Source organism: Vipera berus (assembly GCF_964194415.1).
Source record: "Vipera berus genome assembly, chromosome: 2".
NCBI lineage: Eukaryota > Metazoa > Chordata > Lepidosauria > Squamata > Viperidae > Vipera > Vipera berus.
The window spans coordinates 31,050,991-31,069,125 of record NC_138203.1 but is presented as its reverse complement, the minus strand read 5'-3'; the positions used below and the strand labels follow the sequence as shown (position 1 = coordinate 31,069,125).

At 41.7% G+C, this 18,135-nt stretch overlaps 1 protein-coding gene across 3 annotated transcripts in view; it reads right to left on the bottom strand.

Annotated features, from left to right (window-relative positions):
- The window catches only part of PIK3R1 (phosphoinositide-3-kinase regulatory subunit 1), a 67,184-nt gene extending 49,454 nt beyond the window's left edge, over positions 1 to 17,730 (bottom strand). Inside the window, exons 1-2 of one of the 3 annotated variants that reach the window (XM_081316497.1) lie at positions 17,550 to 17,730; positions 2,565 to 3,269 (exon numbers count right to left, since the gene is read on the bottom strand). In XM_081316497.1, coding sequence (XP_081172623.1) covers positions 2,565 to 2,898 — 334 coding nt within the window. In that variant the 5' untranslated portion in view covers positions 2,899 to 3,269; positions 17,550 to 17,730. Of the gene's footprint in view, positions 1 to 2,564; positions 3,270 to 15,957; positions 16,590 to 17,549 lie in introns of those variants that run through there. The other 2 variants (XM_081316498.1, XM_081316499.1) reach the window with 2 other exon arrangements.
- Between the last annotated feature and the right edge of the window lie 405 nt (positions 17,731 to 18,135).

The window sequence follows — 18,135 nt, the reverse complement described above, 5'->3', positions numbered from 1 at the left end:
CCGCGCAGACCTGCCGACCTTTGGGGAGGTTTGGGCGCCTCCCCAAACCTCCCCAAACCTCGGCAGGTCTCCGTTCCTGTTTGGGGAGGTTTGGGCGCCTCCCCAAACCTCCCCAAACCTCGGCAGGTCTCCGTTCTTCCTGCCGACCTTTGGGGAGGTTTGGGCGCCTCCCCAAACCTCCCCAAACGTCGGCAGGTCTGCGCGGAGGAACGGAGACCTGCCGAGGTTTGGGGAGGTTTGGGGAGGCGCCCAAACCTCCCCAAACAGGAACGGAGACCTGCCGAGGTTTGGGGAGGTTTGGGGAGGCGCCCAAACCTCCCCAAAGGTCGGCAGGTCTGCGCGGAGGAACGGAGACCTGCCGAGGTTTGGGGAGGTTTGGGGAGGCGCCCAAACCTCCCCAAACAGGAACGGAGACCTGCCGAGGTTTGGGGACGTTTGGGGAGGCGCCCAAACCTCCCCAAAGGTCGGCAGGTCTGCGCGGAGGAACGGAGACCTGCCGAGGTTTGGGGAGGTTTGGGGAGGCGCCCAAACCTCCCCAAACAGGAACGGAGACCTGCCGAGGTTTGGGGACGTTTGGGGAGGCGCCCAAACCTCCCCAAAGGTCGGCAGGTCTGCGCGGAGGAACGGAGACCTGCCGAGGTTTGGGGAGGTTTGGGGAGGCGCCCAAACCTCCCCAAACAGGAACGGAGACCTGCCGAGGTTTGGGGAGGTTTGGGGAGGCGCCCAAACCTCCCCAAACGTCGGCAGGTCTGCGCGGAGGAACGGAGACCTGCCGAGGTTTGGGGAGGCGCCCAAACCTCCCCAAACAGGAACGGAGACCTGCCGAGGTTTGGGGACGTTTGGGGAGGCGCCCAAACCTCCCCAAAGGTCGGCAGGTCTGCGCGGAGGAACGGAGACCTGCCGAGGTTTGGGGAGGTTTGGGGAGGCGCCCAAACCTCCCCAAACAGGAACGGAGACCTGCCGAGGTTTGGGGACGTTTGGGGAGGCGCCCAAACCTCCCCAAAGGTCGGCAGGTCTGCGCGGAGGAACGGAGACCTGCCGAGGTTTGGGGAGGCACCCAAACCTCCCCAAAGGTCGGCAGGAGGAACGGAGACTTGCCGAGGTTTGGGGAGGTTTGGGGAGGCGCCCAAACCTCCCCAAAGGTCGGCAGGAGGAACGGAGACCTGCCGAGGTTTGGGGAGGTTTGGGGAGGCGCCCAAACCTCCCCAAAGGTCGGCAGGAGGAACGGAGACCTGCCGACGTTTGGGGAGGTTTGGGGAGGCGCCCAAACCTCCCCAAAGGTCGGCAGGAGGAACGGAGACCTGCCGACGAGCCGCGGCCACACAGGGTATTCCTGTGTATTCAGGCTTGCAGAACGGCGGATCGGCTTATACTCGAGTCAATAACTTTTTCCAGTTTTGGGGGGTGAAATTGGGGGTCTCGGCTTATACTCGAGTCGGCTTATACTCAAGTATATACGGTATATGCATGCTATACGACCTCTTTTAGTTTGGGAAAAATCTGCCTGCCAGTGTAATGCTTCACATGCAACAGACAAGATTCAACAGAGAGACCATTTCTAGGTATCCTTCTCCCCAAACATTATTGGGAAACTTTCTGGAATAAATATTTTCTTCTAATAAGAAAATGAGGGGGAAATCCATTTTAGAAACCTGTTCATATACTTTGGGACAGGGTACTGTTTTATTTTATAGCAGAAGAATGGTGGAAGAGAAACTAAAGAAAGATAATAACCACTTACATAAGTATATTGCCACTGACTTCAAACTGGGCACTGTTGACATATTCCATAATTAGTTAACTCTATTTAAATGTTAGGTTTCTTATCTTTTAATTGGTAATACAAAAAGGCACCCACATAATTTGACTTCTAAATTTTCAACTTTAATTATCCCATTGTAATTATCAGCCAAGTTATTAAAAGATTTTGAATAGAAGCCAATATGCGCATACTGTGACAGCAAACAACAACGTTATATGAAAAAACCTTTACACATTTATATTGCAATAAAACCATGATTTTAAATAAATACATAAGCAGCAGTCAAATTTGTCAGAGTTTTCTCCTTACTATACAGTGGGAAACCATTTACTTGTCTGTCAGAATGTTTCACAGGACTTGATTTTTCTGAGATTGAGCACTAAAGGATCCTGGTCAGGATCTGCCACCTTTGCAGATTATGTGCCTTACAATACTGGGCTTCCTTTTCCTCCCACATTTGTATCAGAAATCCTGCTGTGTAGAAGGAACATTTTTAAAAGAGAATGTTAAATATTTCCCTACTTTTAATAGATGTTTGCCTACTTAAAAGAAATGTGAAGACAGTGTGAAATAATTTCTAGTCAGATTTGTTATCAAATGAACTTGCTTCTTTTACATTTACATTCATTTACATTGTTTAACACCCTACACAACATTTAAACTAATTTCTTCCCAGCTGCAGTGTTAATATTCTACAGCATGAAGTGCTAAAGGATCTAAATTACCTGAGGAAAAAGAAGCAAGGTCATAGTATCTGGTATTCAATTTGTTTGGCCAATTATAATAACAACAAAACACTAACCTGATTGATCACTCTCTGTTCCAACTCTTGCAGGACTTGGTGCCATTGGCAGTGGTCGAACCGGACGAGGCTTTGGAGTAGGGGGAGAAATTTTTTTCCTTCCAATATATTCTACGTAAGTTCCTGGAAAGTCTCCCCTCTCCCCAGTCATTTCATTATAGCCATTCAACCAACCAATTTCCTCAGGTTTTCCTTCTTCTCCATCACTGAATCCAAGAGCAACTAAAGTACCTTTATTCACAGTTAAAATATCTCCCAAATGTAGGTCAATGTCTTCTTCTCGTTCTTTTTTGTAATCATATAAAGCTTTGTACTGGTATCCTTCTGCACTCATTTTGGCAATTTTTTTAGCACAATTATTCTAATGAACAGCAAGCCAGGGATATTTGGATTTATTGTATATACAATTAAAAGAGTTCTAAACACGGCAGTACATATGAATTATGAGAACTGTAACTCAAATATGAAAAAGGCACCACAACCCGTGTTTGTGCAGTGATGTTATTGTTGTTTCTTTGTATTTAGACCAGGAGAAATTTTGATTTAGATTCCCAGCTAATTCTTTTTCGGATCTGTTTGGCACTTAATGGCAGAGTTTTTCAAGGTGGGATGAATGATACTTTTTGCTGAGTTTCCTTCTGATGGCTTTGCCATAATGTTTACTTTTCTTAAAACCTTTGTTGTAGAATTCTGCACATACTTTACCTATGAACAAAAAAACATTGAGACACAAAATCAGTGCAATTATTCAGGCATCAGTGATGGTCATCCAAATGCTCATACACTACAAATCTCAATATTTCTGATTTATGGATGTGCAGGATAGTACTGATGGGAGTTAAGAGTTGGAGGATAACAATATTTGGATGGCCACAGATTGGCAATTTTTCTTCATGGTAACTTTTTCACCAATAGAACATTCCCATAGATAAAAACCAAAAGAAAAGATAAAATTCTGATGTATTTTTTTTTAAAAAAAGTTTTCATACTTAACTCCAATTAGGCCCCCAAAAGATTCTTTTGATTGCAAATCAGATAGGATACAAAGTCTCTCTGCTGCTCTGAACATTAATATGTGTCTGCTGACATTTCCCTGGTCAAGCTTTTTAAAATGTTTTTTTTAATAAATGACCAGCAGGTAAGTCATGAAGCTTCCACCAGCTTTCAAGACAGGCTTTTGCCAAAAATTGATAGAAAACCATGTGTGATGTCACATAATAATAGCTATGGTTTCTACAATAATTGCCTTCCAATGCCCTCCTGGTACTAGACTCTGAGCTTCCAGACTGGGATTACACAGCCACCTCTGTATCCAAAGATGAACTGCACAACATGGAATACCATATATATATAATAGATAATCGAGTAGTAAATGTGCACAAAGCAAACATCCTAAAACATAATCTGTCTTTTCCAACAATGCTTTGGGATCCATGTGAATCCTAGAGCAGAATTCACCAAACCTTCCGGTTTTGCAGACCAGCCTGGGGGGGTGGGGGAGGGAATGGTTCCATGTGAGTGCTAGGAAAGCATGCACATAGCTCATTCATGTGAGCACCCGTGCTTGCTCCGCTTGTGCAAGTGGGGATGCGAGTGCATGCGCATTTGCCCGCCACTTCCGTGGCCCAATTCCAAAGGGCTCAAGGTCCAGGCATTGGGGACCCCGTCCTAGAGGGATTCTTAGAAACTAAAATGGTGGATGGCTGCAGACCAATACTTCCCATATTTGCCTACTTACCAAGAAAAGAAAGCTTAGGTAATAGAGACCAAACAAATAGAAAAGATGAAATAGTGAAGAGCCATTTAAGTTTATGTCTTCAAGTAACACTGTCTTCTGTAACTAGATATATCATCATGTCATCCTTTTTTTAAAGAATGCCAGTAATGTGCTCTTAAAATTGCACATATGTCCATCAACTCTCCCTGGTGACAAGTTTGGGGAGACTTGTCTATTGCATATCAGCACCCTACAGATCCCACTCTCTGGTACAATATCTATTCTTGATTTAAGACAAATTTCCAAGTTATTCTATATTCTATGAGTAAAATGAACAAAATATAATTGGGAAGTCACATTAATCTGAGCATGGAAGATTGTTTCTTAATGGCCAAGCCATTATTTTATCTATTTAATGCAATTCTCTTCTCAAGCTACAGAACTTCTGGTCTTCCCCTTCATGCAATATATAATAGCAGCATAATTCCATGGCTAATCTGCAAACCACTGACCACTTGATTTTACACACTGAAGCTAAATTCTAACCCTGCAGCTTTTTCTTCCTAATTTTCCCACAAGCTAACACGTTCCTTGGGCAGTGTAAGAAGTTGAGCTGTTGTAGTGTATTCCCAAAAGTGTCAACTGTAGATCACAGGCTGTCCACTTATTTTCCCAACATGAAAACCCCAATCTTCCCCCATGATTATACAATGGTGGCTACATTATATCTGCAGCCATGATTTAAATAGTCATAGCTCATCACCTTACATATTGGGGAAAAACTACTGTAGTTCTCACTTACCCTCAATCCAATATTTTTCCAGCAGTTTCAAGCTATATAAAATCTGTAACTTTTTGCTGACTATTAGTAGTAAGGTCAGGTGATTTATTGTAGTTATGGTATGAAATGTATTTTACACAAATTTGGAGCTATTTGTGAAGTTTTGTGCAGTGTCCTCTCACTTTGGGCTTATTTATGTTTTCATCTATCACCTACCCCTTACCCCACCCACTCAATTGTTGAAATCAACCATACTTTGGGCTTCCATAGAAAAGAGGAGCCCAGACCACACTACCCTTCTATCTGGAGAAGAGAAAGGGCATACTTGGGCAACAGTTGCAGCACACTCTTCAATATCCTAAAATAAAATAGGTCAGAATAATGGGAAATGTATTGAGTTTTGGAAAATTATTTGCCAGGTTTCTGCACAGCATGTATTTGTGTCTGTGTGCATGTACGTGTACAAACGTACTTAATGACTAATAATAATAAGAATTTTATTGTCACTTTGAATGTACACCAATCGGCATACATCAAAATGAAATTTCGTTGCATACAGCTCTCAAAGGGTCACCACCTCCGATATACATTCCTTGTTCGTGGCCAGCTCAAGAGTTCTGATGGCACATACTGCCCCCCCTTTTGTGGTCATGAGATCACATTTTGGGCACTTGGCAATTGGCTCACATTTAGGTTGTTTGCAGTGTCCATGATCATGTGACTGTGATTTGTGGCATTTTTTTGCCAGTTTCCATTTAGCGGTCCCCACAACTTACAATCGTGATTATGGGCTCAATTATGAAATCCAAATTGCACTGGAATGAATGAATGAATGCATGCATGCATGCATACAGGTGAAACTCGAAAAATTAGAACATCGTGCAAAAGTTCATTTATTTCAGTAATGCAACTTAAAAGGGGAAACTAATATATGAGATAGACTCATTAAATGCAAAGCAAGATAGTTCAAGCCGTGATTTGTCATAATTGTGATGATTATGGCGTACAGCTCATGAAAACCCCAAATCCACAATCTCAGAAAATTAGAATATTACATGCAATCAATAAAACAAGGAGCGTATATAGAACAATATCGGACCTCTGAAAAGTATAAGCATGCATATGTACTCAGTACTTGGTTTGGGCCCCTTTTGCAGCAATTACTGCCTCAATGCGACGTGGCATGGAAGCTATCAGCCTGTGGCACTGCTTCAATAGCAGCCTTCAGCTCTTCTGCATTGTTTGGTCTCATGTCTCTCATCTTTCTCTTGGCAATGCCCCATAGATTCTCTATGGGATTCAGGTAAGGCGAGTTTGCTGGCCAATCAAGCACAGTAATCCCACGGTCATTGAACCAGGTTTTGGTGCTTTTGGCAGTGTGGGCAGGTGCCAAGTCCTGCTGGAAAATGAAGTCAGCATCCCCATAAAGCTCGTCTGCAGAAGGAAGCATGAAGTGCTCCAAAATCTCCTGGTAGACGGCTGCGTTGACCCTGGACTTAATGAAGCACAGTGGACCAACTCCAGCAGATGACATGGCTCCCTAAATCAACACAGACTGTGGAAACTTCACACTGGACTTCAAGCATCTTGCAGTGTGTGCCTCTCCATTCTTCCTCCAGACTCTGGGTCCTTGGTTTCCAAAGTTGCTCTCATCAGAAAAGAGGATTTTGGACCACTGAGCAACAGACCAGGTCTGTTCTTCTTTAGCCCAGGTAAGACGCTTCTGACGTTGTTGTTGTTCAGGAGCAGCTTGACAAGAGGAATACAACATTTGAAGCCCATGTCCAGGATCCGTCTGTGTGTGGTGGCTCTTGACTCCAGCCTCAGTCCACTCCTTGTGAAAGTCCCCAACACTTTTGAATGGCCTTTTCCTGACAATCCTCTCCAGGCTGCGGTCATCCCTGCTGCTTGTGCACCTTTTTCTTCCACACTTTTTCCTTCCACATAACTTTCTATTAATGTGCTTTGATACAGTACTTTGGGAACATCCAACTTCTTTTGCAATTACCTTTTGAGGCTTTCCCTCCTTATGGAGGGTGTCAATGATGGTTTTCTGCACAACTCTCAGGTCAGCAGTCTTCTCCGTGATTGTGATTCCTACTGAACCAGACTGAGAGACCATTTAAAGGCTCAGGAACCCTTTGCAGTTGTTATGGCTTAATTAGCTGATTAGAGTGGGACACTTTCAACCTAGAATATTGCACCTTTTCACAATATTCTAATTTACTGAGATTGTGGATTTGGGGTTTTCATGAGTTGTATGCCATAATCATCACAATTATGACAAATCACGGCTTGAACTATCTTGTTTTGCATGTAATGAGTCTATCTCATATATTAGTTTCCCCTTTTAAGTTGCATTACTGAAATAAATGAACTTTTGCACGATAATTCTAATTTTTCGAGTTTCACCTGTACATACATACTCTCCAGTGCCTTGCATGCTCAAATTTGGTGAGGACGATTAGACCTCTATCCTTTTTTTTTGGTATAACTTTTGTGTGTGGCGGAAGTGGGAGGAGAACACCTACAGTTGCAAGCAAAAGTATGTGAACCCTTTGGGATTACGTGGAGTTTTGCATGAATTGGCCATAAAATGCGCTCTAAACGTCATATAAGTCACAACAATAGAAAAACACAGTCTGCTTAAAATAATACTACACAAACATTAGCTGTTGTCATGTTTTAATTGAACATAAGATGGAAACTTTCACAGTGCAGGGTGGATAAAGTATGTGAACCTTTGGACTTAATAACTGGTTGACCCTCCTTTGGCAGCAATAACCTCAACCAAACGTTTCCTGTAGTTGCAGATCAGACCTGTACAACGATCTGGAGTAATTTTGGACCACTCCTCTTCACAAAATTGTTTCAGTGTAGCAATATTCTTGGGATGTCTGGTGTGAATCGCTCTCTTAAGGTCATGCCACAGCATTTCAATTGGGTTGAGGTCAGGACTCTGACTGGGCCACTCCAGAAGGCGTATTCTTTCTGTTGAAGCCATTGTTTTGTTGAATTACTTGTATGCTTTGGGTCATTGTCCTGTTGCATCACCCATCCTCTGCGGAGCTTCAGTTGGCGGACAGATGGTCATACGTTTTCCTGCAAAATGTCCTGATAAACTCTGGAATTCATTTTCCCATCAATGACAACAATCCGTCCAGGCCCTGAGGCAGCAAAGCAGCCCCAAACCATGATGCTCCCTCCGCCATGTTTTACAGTGGAGATGAGGTTTTGATGTTGGTGTGCTGTGCCTTTTTTTCTCCACACATAGTGTTGTGTGTTTTTCCCAAACAACTCAATTTTGGTTTCATCTGTCCACAGTATATTTTGCCAGTAGTGCTGTGGAACATCCAGGTGCTCTTTTGCAAACCTCAAACATGCTGCAATATTTTTTTTGGACAGCAATGGCTTCCTCCGTGGTGTCCTCCCATGTACTCCATTCTTGTTTAATGTTCTCCTTATTGTAGATGTGTCAACAAAAATATTAGCATGTGCCAGAGATTTCTGTAGGTCTTTAGCTGACACTCTAGCATTCTTCTTTACCTCATTAAGCATTATGCGCTGTGCTCTTGCAGTCATTTTTACAGCACGACCATGCCTAGGGAGAGTAGCAACAGTGCTAAACTTTCTCCATTTGTAGACAGTCTGTCTTACCGTGGACACATGAACATCAAGGCTTTTGGAGATACTTTTGTAACCCTTTCCAGCTTCATCCAAGTCAACAATTCTTGATCGTAGGTCTTCTCAGAGCTCTTTTCTGCGAGGCATGGTTCACATCAGACAGTGCTTCTTGAGACCAGTAAACCCAAAACAGGTGTGTGTTTTTAAAGGGCAGGACGGCTGTCAGCAACACATCCAATATCATCACACTGGTTGGAGTCAAGGTTGGCTCACTCCTGGCTCCAATTAGCTCTTGGAGAAGTCATTAGGCTAGGGGTTCACATACTTTTTCCACCCTGCACTGTGAATGTTTACATGTTATGTTCAATTAAAACATGACAACAGCTAATGTTTGTGTAGTATTATTTTAAGTAGACTGTGTTTTTCTATTGTTTTGACTTACATGACGTTTAGAGCGCATTTTATGGCCAATTCATGCAAAACACCACGTAATCCCAAAGGGTTCACATACTTTTTCTTGCAACTGTATCAGGCTCTCCCCTTTAGCAGGTCCACCCTGGCCTGGCAGCTTGCTGGTTTCCCATCCATGGGATCTATTGAAATGCAACCAAATAGAATCAGTACAATATTTACTTGAGCTGCCTGTAGCCTTGTTCTCTCTTCTCTTTTACCTATGTCTGCATTTACATTTCTGATTTTTTTTAAAAAAAACAACAAATATAGTTCTTAACCATTTTGAAGCCAGCATGGAGCCCTGGAATTCTAAGGGTAATTTTTCCAGTACCGGAGTTCTGGATATGCTTCTCCTTTTACTCACTTCAACTCTCTTTGCGTAATTCAGCTTCCCAGAGCAAATGCAAATTTATTTTATGTGGACTCCTCCCTGGATAATTTAGCTTTGGGGTTTTTTTTGCACCCTATCTGCTAAAAATATGGAATAAAGTACAAAAAATGAAAATATGTTTGGCACTGCTCAGTTAACTTAATTTTTGTTAAGCACATTTTTATAATGGGGTAAATTATTCTCAATTGTTTCATTTTTTTATAATTTGAAATTTAAATATAAATTTCAAAATTATAAAATGCCAGCTTCACCTGATAGATACGTTTTCTACAGGATGATGAGATGTGGACAAGAAAAATGAAATCAGGGAAGGAAACCAATCAGCTTATAATATTAGACACATTTGCAATTTGGGCAATAAATGAATGAATGAATAAACCTTTATTGCCAAAGTACAACCATGTATACATTGAGATTGGCTGAGCCACGCTTCGTGCACCACCCCCACCCACAGTAACAACATCTTGTTACACCATGTGAGCTAACTGCACAACACACCGGCCTTGCAGGTCAATCATACATAAAGTTATTTCAAAAGCCTACAGCAGTGATGGTGAACCTTTTAGAGACCGAGTGCCCAAACTGCAACCCAAAACCCACTTATGTATCGTCGGCTGCCGGGTGGGCAAGGCCCATTGGATGGGTGTGTCCCACTGGGTGGGCGTGGCTGCGGTGCTAACGGCAGCCTGGGTGGGACTAAAAAGTTCAATCAATCAATTCCAACTTTGCAAGATCTTTTTTTTCTGGCGAGTTGCTGAAATTGATTGAACCACTTTTTTTTTGCACACGGCAGCGGAGGCCTAAAGCGAAAAGGTTTTATAAAACCCAGCTGAAGGCCTAGGACTGGGGCGACGGTGCACATGCCCACAGAGAGGGCTCTGCGTGCCACCTGTGGCACCCATGCCATAGGTTCGCCACCACTGGCCTACAGACTACAGGGGAAAGGTTAAGGACTAACAATTAAGACAACATATTTTATGATGGTGTTGTTTTGCACTGACAGAAGAGGTGCAGGCACCAGTTTATATCAACAGAGACAAAATGGTCCCTACTTATGTCTTCTTCAAGGAGTCAAGAAAAAAATATTTTTTGCCTAAACCATGAAACAGTCAAGGCCAACAATTTTCTACATGCAGTCAGCCTCTTCCCCACAGAATTGGGTAATGCCAAACAACAAACGTTAACTATATCACAATTACTCTTAATCAATACGATTACAGTATTTCATATCTTTATTGGTCACCTGTGTTTGAACATCAAACTGACAAAGCCAACATTTCTCCTTTTGCTTATACATAACAAGAAAAATACACAGGGAGATCTTTTGCATTGAATCATGCTTAATAGCTTTCATATTTTTATCACACTCTAACAATGAAAATATTCATAAATTTTCTTGTCAAATTTCACTACTATGGCTACAGCCTTTATCTTAAAGAGCTGCTATACTGCTATGATTCAGTATTCTCTTCTCTGGTAATCTTTTACACAGAGTTGCAGTTAAAAGTGAGAAAAACCCATAGAACTATAGAGTTACTTTTTTGTTTTCTAGATCAGAATAACATTTTTAACATTTGGCATCTGTGCAAATGTCTTGTTGCTCTGAGATGAATCTTTTGAGAAGCAGCATGGTTCCCATACAACTGTTTCTCCTTAGATGAAGCCATATTACGCCCTATCTTATTTTTTATTTTCATTTGCCATGTATTCATCCACCCATATGCAGTCATATGCACACTTATGTACACTCATTCCCACCTATAAAGTAGTAGTTATTTGAAAAAATTTTGGGCGAATCTTAAAAACCCACTGATCTGATTATGGAATACTGAAAAAAGTTAAGAGACCAAATGTAAGTTGAAAAAAATATATACATCAATGCAAATATTGATATTATATTACTTCACTTGTACTGCAGCAATCAACAATGAAAGTTCAAATCAAAAAACGTTACATTGGAGAAAAAAATAAACCAGAAATAAAGGAAGCTCTGGAAGCTTTTTTCTCATACAAATAATGTAACCAGACGCACAGGAAAATGTCAACAGCACGTCATAGGCAAACAAAACTTAAAAGGAAAACAAAATTATATCTCAGGGGCTGCCACAAAGAAGAGGGAGTTAAGCTATTCTCCAAAGCACCTGAAAACAGGACAAGAAGCAACGGATGGAAACTAGTCAAGGAGAGAAGCAACCTAGAACTAAAGAGAAACTTCCTGACTGTTAGAACAATTAACCAGTGGAACAACCTGCCTCCAGAAGCTGTGAATGCTCCAACACTGGAGGTTTTTAAGAAGAAACTGGACAGCCATTTGCCTGAAATGGTATAAGGTTTCCTGCCTGATCAGGGGGTTGGACTAGATGACCTCCAAGGTCCCTTCCAACTTTTTATTATTATTATTATTATTATTATTATTATTATTATTATTATTATTATTATTATTATTATTGTTGTTGTTGTTGTTGTTGTTGTTGTTGTTGTTGTTGTTGTTATTATTATTATTATTATTATTATTATTGGGGGAAAAATATATGACCATTTCATTCATATTGTTATGTATGGTTTGCAGGTTCCAACCCTGCTTTTGACACACAATACTTAATAATTACGGTAGTTGTTTATCACTAATTCGTAAGCAACAACAATGGTAAAGACAGAACAGTCACACCAAAGAACAAACTCTGGAGATACATTTCTGTAAGGCAGCATTATTACCGTAATATTCAGTGGAAATGTTTCTATAGTTTCAAGGACCTGTTTTGTGTCCCAGCAGGTGGCAGCACCTGGCTGATTTTACCTGGCTTAAAAGCTAAGCAGGGTCAGTCCTAGGATGGGAGACCTCCAGGGAATGCTACATTATAGTAGTAAACAAAGCACATGCACACACACAAAGACACAGATTCTGAAAGACTGGAACAGCAAAACCCTCTGTCTTGTTATCAAGATATCTACCTGGTTGCATCCATCAAGCTTGACTGAAGGGAGATGTTATTTTTATGAATCTGCTTTATCAGTTATGCTAAAAGGGAAAATTAACTTTAAATTATAATCCAAGGTCAAACATAATAGCTTTTAATTTTCATTATCTTCACCTGCAACTTCTCTGAAATGCATATTTGGAGAGAATGGGCAATAATTATTAGTCAACTTTCCCATATTGCCACTTATTATCAATTTTTTTGTACAACCCAAAACAAGTGCACTCACCATTTCGATACAGCAGTTGTATGCCTTTCATTTAATAACTCAAGGCAGCATACAGGTAGTCCTTGTTTAGCAACCATTCAAGATTATGACAAATTCCCCAAAAGGTACTTACAACCCAATTTCAAAGTTCCAACAGCCACCACCTCTCACCTCACAATCGTGTGATTGGTCACTGCTCACGTTTATGGCCTTTGCAATGTCCCACAGTCACATTTTCAGTGATTTTTGGCAGTTTCCAGTGTTTACTTCCTGTTTCCAGCAAAAAAACACTCCTTGGGGATAATAGATTCATTTAACAACTTAACTGTCCCAATTACAACCACAATTCTGGGCTCAATTATGATTGTAAAAAAAGAACTACCTGTACACAGCACTTTCTCCTCCAGTGTTCCTTAAATCAGTTCTCTAAAGCAATTTGGGCTGGGTGAAATTAATGGCCCCAAGGCTCCAGATCATCCATCGCCTGAAATTAATTAGAAACGAGCTCTAATTCAGTGCCTTAACCACTATACCACCCCACCTCTCCAAGCTGTTAAATCTAGAAAAAATTCCTATGAATACAAAATATCAGAAAGCACTTCTGTACCAACTACCATGCATTTAACACAAATGAAAAGTTTGTTGCAGAAAACCAAAACAAACAGGGCCTGTCAAAACAAGTGTTACTTTAAACAGCAAATGGTCTTCCTTAAATGTAGGTATTGTCCTTCTCTCCTTCCTGTCCCTCCTCCTTCCTTACTTTCTCAATCTAAAGCAGTCTTCAGTAATTATCTATGTGCATTGCAAAGTTTCTCTTCAATAGCTCTTTTCCATTATTTTTCTATGCTTTCCAACTGAAAGAATTAACATGCATTATTAAGATAAGTTACTTCCGCCCATTTCCAGACACTGCTTAAGAGTATTTTGCTTAGAGGCTTATGCATAACGGCAAACTGTGTACCACAAGAATCCAGAGGCAGTAACATACACAGAGGTATTGAGACCAAAGCACCACCGAAATCTCAAAGAGATTGTCTGTTTAATTTTACACATGCAGAAACATAATTATACTACATCCTTATCCTATAATAATTATTTTATATTAAACTCAGATTCTTGGAAAATATTTCAGTGATTTGGGACTCATGATTAAAGTTGTATCTTAATTTAAAGCACACCACCAAAGTATTATTTCACTTTCACTACTTACTTTAGAACTTCCACACTACACACAATTACATGAAAAAAATTGGACACAAGGGGTGAGAATGTTCAAGTATTAATTAAATTGTTCTGAAGGTGTCTTAACTGCATTGTTTTCCTTCCTAACTCCTGCAGCAAACAAGAAAATATACTTTTAAATACACCTTGTCCTGAGATGTTGGAACACTGCCAACATTCTATTTAATATGCGTACACTATGTACCAGAAAATTAACACTTGCCCAAATATTCCAAATGCTTTGAAATATTTATTTTCTTGTGTAGAAATAGTTTTGAGTTCAATAAGGGCGTCAGGAGGTATTCTCAGTTTATTTTTGTTGTTATATATATTCTGATAGTCAAATAGCTTCTCTAAACACTACAAAACCTGATTACTCAATTTTGTCCTCTAGTGTGCTATAGTAGGATAAATTCAGCTCCCCACATATTAAAATGTAATAGGGATTATTATAATATAAACAAAGTTTATCAGAAAGTCTAATCCATCAGGATCAATGATATATAATATGGAAAAAGAATACATTTTACATTCTCTTGTCCAACTCCTCTCTGGTTTTTCAGCTTTATTTCTATATACTTGTATTTAGCACAACTGGCAACACTGGCCAAGTTATCAGCTTTACATCACTCTCTTGTCTGCAGTCCATCAGAGAGGAAAGTGAATTTCTCGTGACAAGCCCAGTTATGTTCTTGGGCAAGAGCCTTAGTATCAATGTTCTGTTTCTGGAGATATACTGAAGTACTCTGCCTAAGTACATTTGCATGAGCTTATATTTAGAAAACAAAATCAGAAGTTTTTGAAAGAAGACACACAGACCTGTCCTATTTAATCCAAACCTAAGCCATTGCCTATAGCTATGATTACATAAACTGTCTAGAACTGATTAATTATAGAAGTCTTTACACAAGTTATTCATATACATGAATGCCAAGATAATACATGTAGGATTATGGATTTAGAATAGTCAAAGAGCCTATTAAATAAATATGGCTCACATTTTATCTATCTGAACATGATCCTAAGTAATGAAGATCATCCAGTTGCATCTCTGCAAAGATCTGCTTTATTATCAGTTATTAAAAAAACCCCATCAGAATGCAACTGAAATCAATAGACCACCACCAGATTAAGGTTGCAATCTTAATCTATTTTCCTGATTATAAATCCCAATGAACTCAGTCAAACCTATTTCCAAGAAGACAAGAACAAGATTGTGTTATGAGAATCACTGCTCACACCAGGGAAATATTAACTACTTATTTTTTGTATACACAAGCTATATATATATATATATATATATATATATATATATATATATATATAGTTTGTGTATACAAAAAATAACTAGTTAATATCTATATCTATATATCTCTATCTATCTATCTATATATAGTTATTTCCATATCAGGATTCCTAAGATTATGACAGAGTTGAACGGAATAACAAGAGTTGGAAGGGACCTTAGAGGTCTGCTAGTCCAACCCCCTGCTCAAGCAGGAAACCTTATACCATTTCAGACAAATAGTTGTCCAATCTCTAATTTTCTAAGCAATTTAGTAAATGACAGCTCAGTAACACAAACTATGTTAAAGTACTTGACTTCGCTTAAAGTATTTTTTTCAATTCACTACACGTTTTGCATTTGCCACCTTGAAAGCAAAAAGTTGCATTTACATTTTCAGCTGTTGCACTCATCCTAAAACTTTTTCCTATGACTGTATTCATAATTTAATCTAAAACAGTTTCCAGAGCTTTCCGGAGTCTGCAAAGTTTAGAGGATAACTACAAACAGGGAAGTTATAATAAAAAATCAGCAATCAGAAGAAAAAGATGTATCAAAACAATGAAAGTGAATGGTTAATTAAAATTTAAAATTATCCCAATTCTAAAAGTTACTTTAAACATAACTCATAGTCAATTTGCTTTCATTTACATCAATGTTTTGGATTCAGAACTAAATTGCAATTAATTCTACAATAAAATATAATACAATAATTAAGAACCATGTACTACTTACATTTCATTCCAGTGAATTTTTTTTACAGAAGTGTCAGAAGACAATTTGTCTTGGTATTGATGTGGGATTTCCCAAGAGTAAACATAACTAGGAATCCCAACAATCTGGATTGTCGTACAACTAATTCCTAGATACAGTTGAAATCACCCTAATTTTTAGTTTTTGCCAACTTAGTTAGCTTATACATACTTTATTCCATGAACAATCCTCACAAGATGTGCGGCAGATGTAGAGCATAGGATCTCCTAACAGCCAAAACAGTGAGAGAGGCCTCTTGCTTTCCAAAGATTTTTGGCCTGAACTGGTATCACAACTCCTTGCCTCAGTTGTCAATTTGCACATGCAGCTATTCCAATGGTTGGGAAGAAGAATTTGGCATTAAAAACCCACCAGATTTTTGTCCCTCCCATGTGCTCAAAACCTCATTTGTTCTTTCAGAACTAGACACTCTTGATTTCCAAGAAAGTCACAATACTCCTTAATAAGAGCTATTCTTCCCAAATCCCACTAATAATAAGCAAAACACAAAGCAGTGTTCTCAGCAGCACAAGAAGTTCTCTTAACAGCACACTACACTTTTTCACTGAAATTTACACAGGCCTCCTAAAATATCACTGCTATTGATTCAACCCATGGCACTTCAAACTGCATAGGGCACCAATCAAATCTTTTCCTCTCCCCTCCTCATTATGATGGTTATAGTTGCCTGCAATTTTAGTACCAAGCTTTATTTAGCATTTACTAGTCTAGCACCTCGGTTTACAGCCCCTGCAGACTGTTTTCTAGGCAAGGAAGAAGGGTCACTCACTTCTGGATTGCTAATAAATAAATAAATAATAAAACTTAGTAAGGTAGCAATGCGTTTCCTGGCCACTGATGCCCAGACGGGATATGTTGGATAAAAAGAACGGGGGAAACGTCAGAGAAGGGCAATTAATGTCTATCTTGAACTACAGAGCGAAAAAACCGAGGCGCTCAGACATTTACAGGATTCAACAGTTCGCCTACTCGTGTTGCAATTGAGGGCAAATTTACAGTGACTGCGGCCAGGACTATTATCTTCAGCGAACAGGAAGAAACGTGTTGAATGTGGGCATTCCTGCAATATCTTCCCCTCGGCTGCCAGAGCCGTCTGCCCGCAGTCTCCGGCAGTCCCGCGTGCCTGGGGTTACGAGCTGCCATATACGCTACCATTATGACGGCAGCTAAACGCTTAAGCACATTTGTTCCCGAACCGCCTCCGCGTCCAAGCCGTAAGGGCCCGGGGCTCCACGGAACCCCATGCAGGTCGGGCCCCAGCGCTGCGGCAGCGGCTCCTGAACTTCCTCTGCTCAGCAAAGCTCGAAGCGCGGGCGGGGAGAGGCAGGACTAGGAAGCTGCTTTCCACGCGCCACGCTTGCAGCGCCGAGCCCAGCCAACAGCGAAGCCCGCGGCCTCGCGCGCCCCTTTCCGCCCCGGGTTTGCAGGAGGCCTCGCTGCGCCGCACAGGATGTCGCCCAGCCGTGCGGCGTCCCGGTCCGGCGGGACGGCCCCCCCCCCCGCTTGGCGTTGCCCTCGTTAGGCCGCCCAGATACCCGCGGCACCCCCCTCACCTTCGGCGGCCAGCTCTCCCGAGCCTGGATCCGCGCGCCTCCCCACCGAGGCAGGGAAAAAAAAGGCGATTCTGCAGAAGCCGCCTGTTCCTTCGCCGCCGCCGCCGCCGCGCCGCGCCGCTCCCTCCCGCCGTCTCCGTACCAGCCAGGCAGCCCGAGCCCCGCAAAGGCTGGCCGCCCTCTCAGCTCGCCATTCGCTCCTCCTCCGCTCCGTCGCCCCTGCCAATCCGCTCCGCGCCTTGGGGACCCAAGCACCGCCTCTCCGCCTGGCTGGGCTGTCGCGCTGCTGGCTGAGGAGCCGACGAGCTGGTTGCTGGTGCCGGCTTGGAGCGCTTCGCCTGCTGCTGCCCCTCGCGCTACAACCCCGTCCTCTTTACCGGGGCGAGCAGGGAAAATGGGGCGCTCGTGGCCCCGGAGAATGGCGCAGTATAAAGGGCCCGCCGGGGGGGGAAGGCGTTGGAAAGCGTAGGGATTGGATGTGTGTGTCCCCCCCCCCCGCGGGCCCTTTCTCACTCACTATTGAGGCTTGGAACGAAACTGGCCAAGGCGACGCCAGAGCCCCGGTTGCTTCATGCGGGCTTGCGCT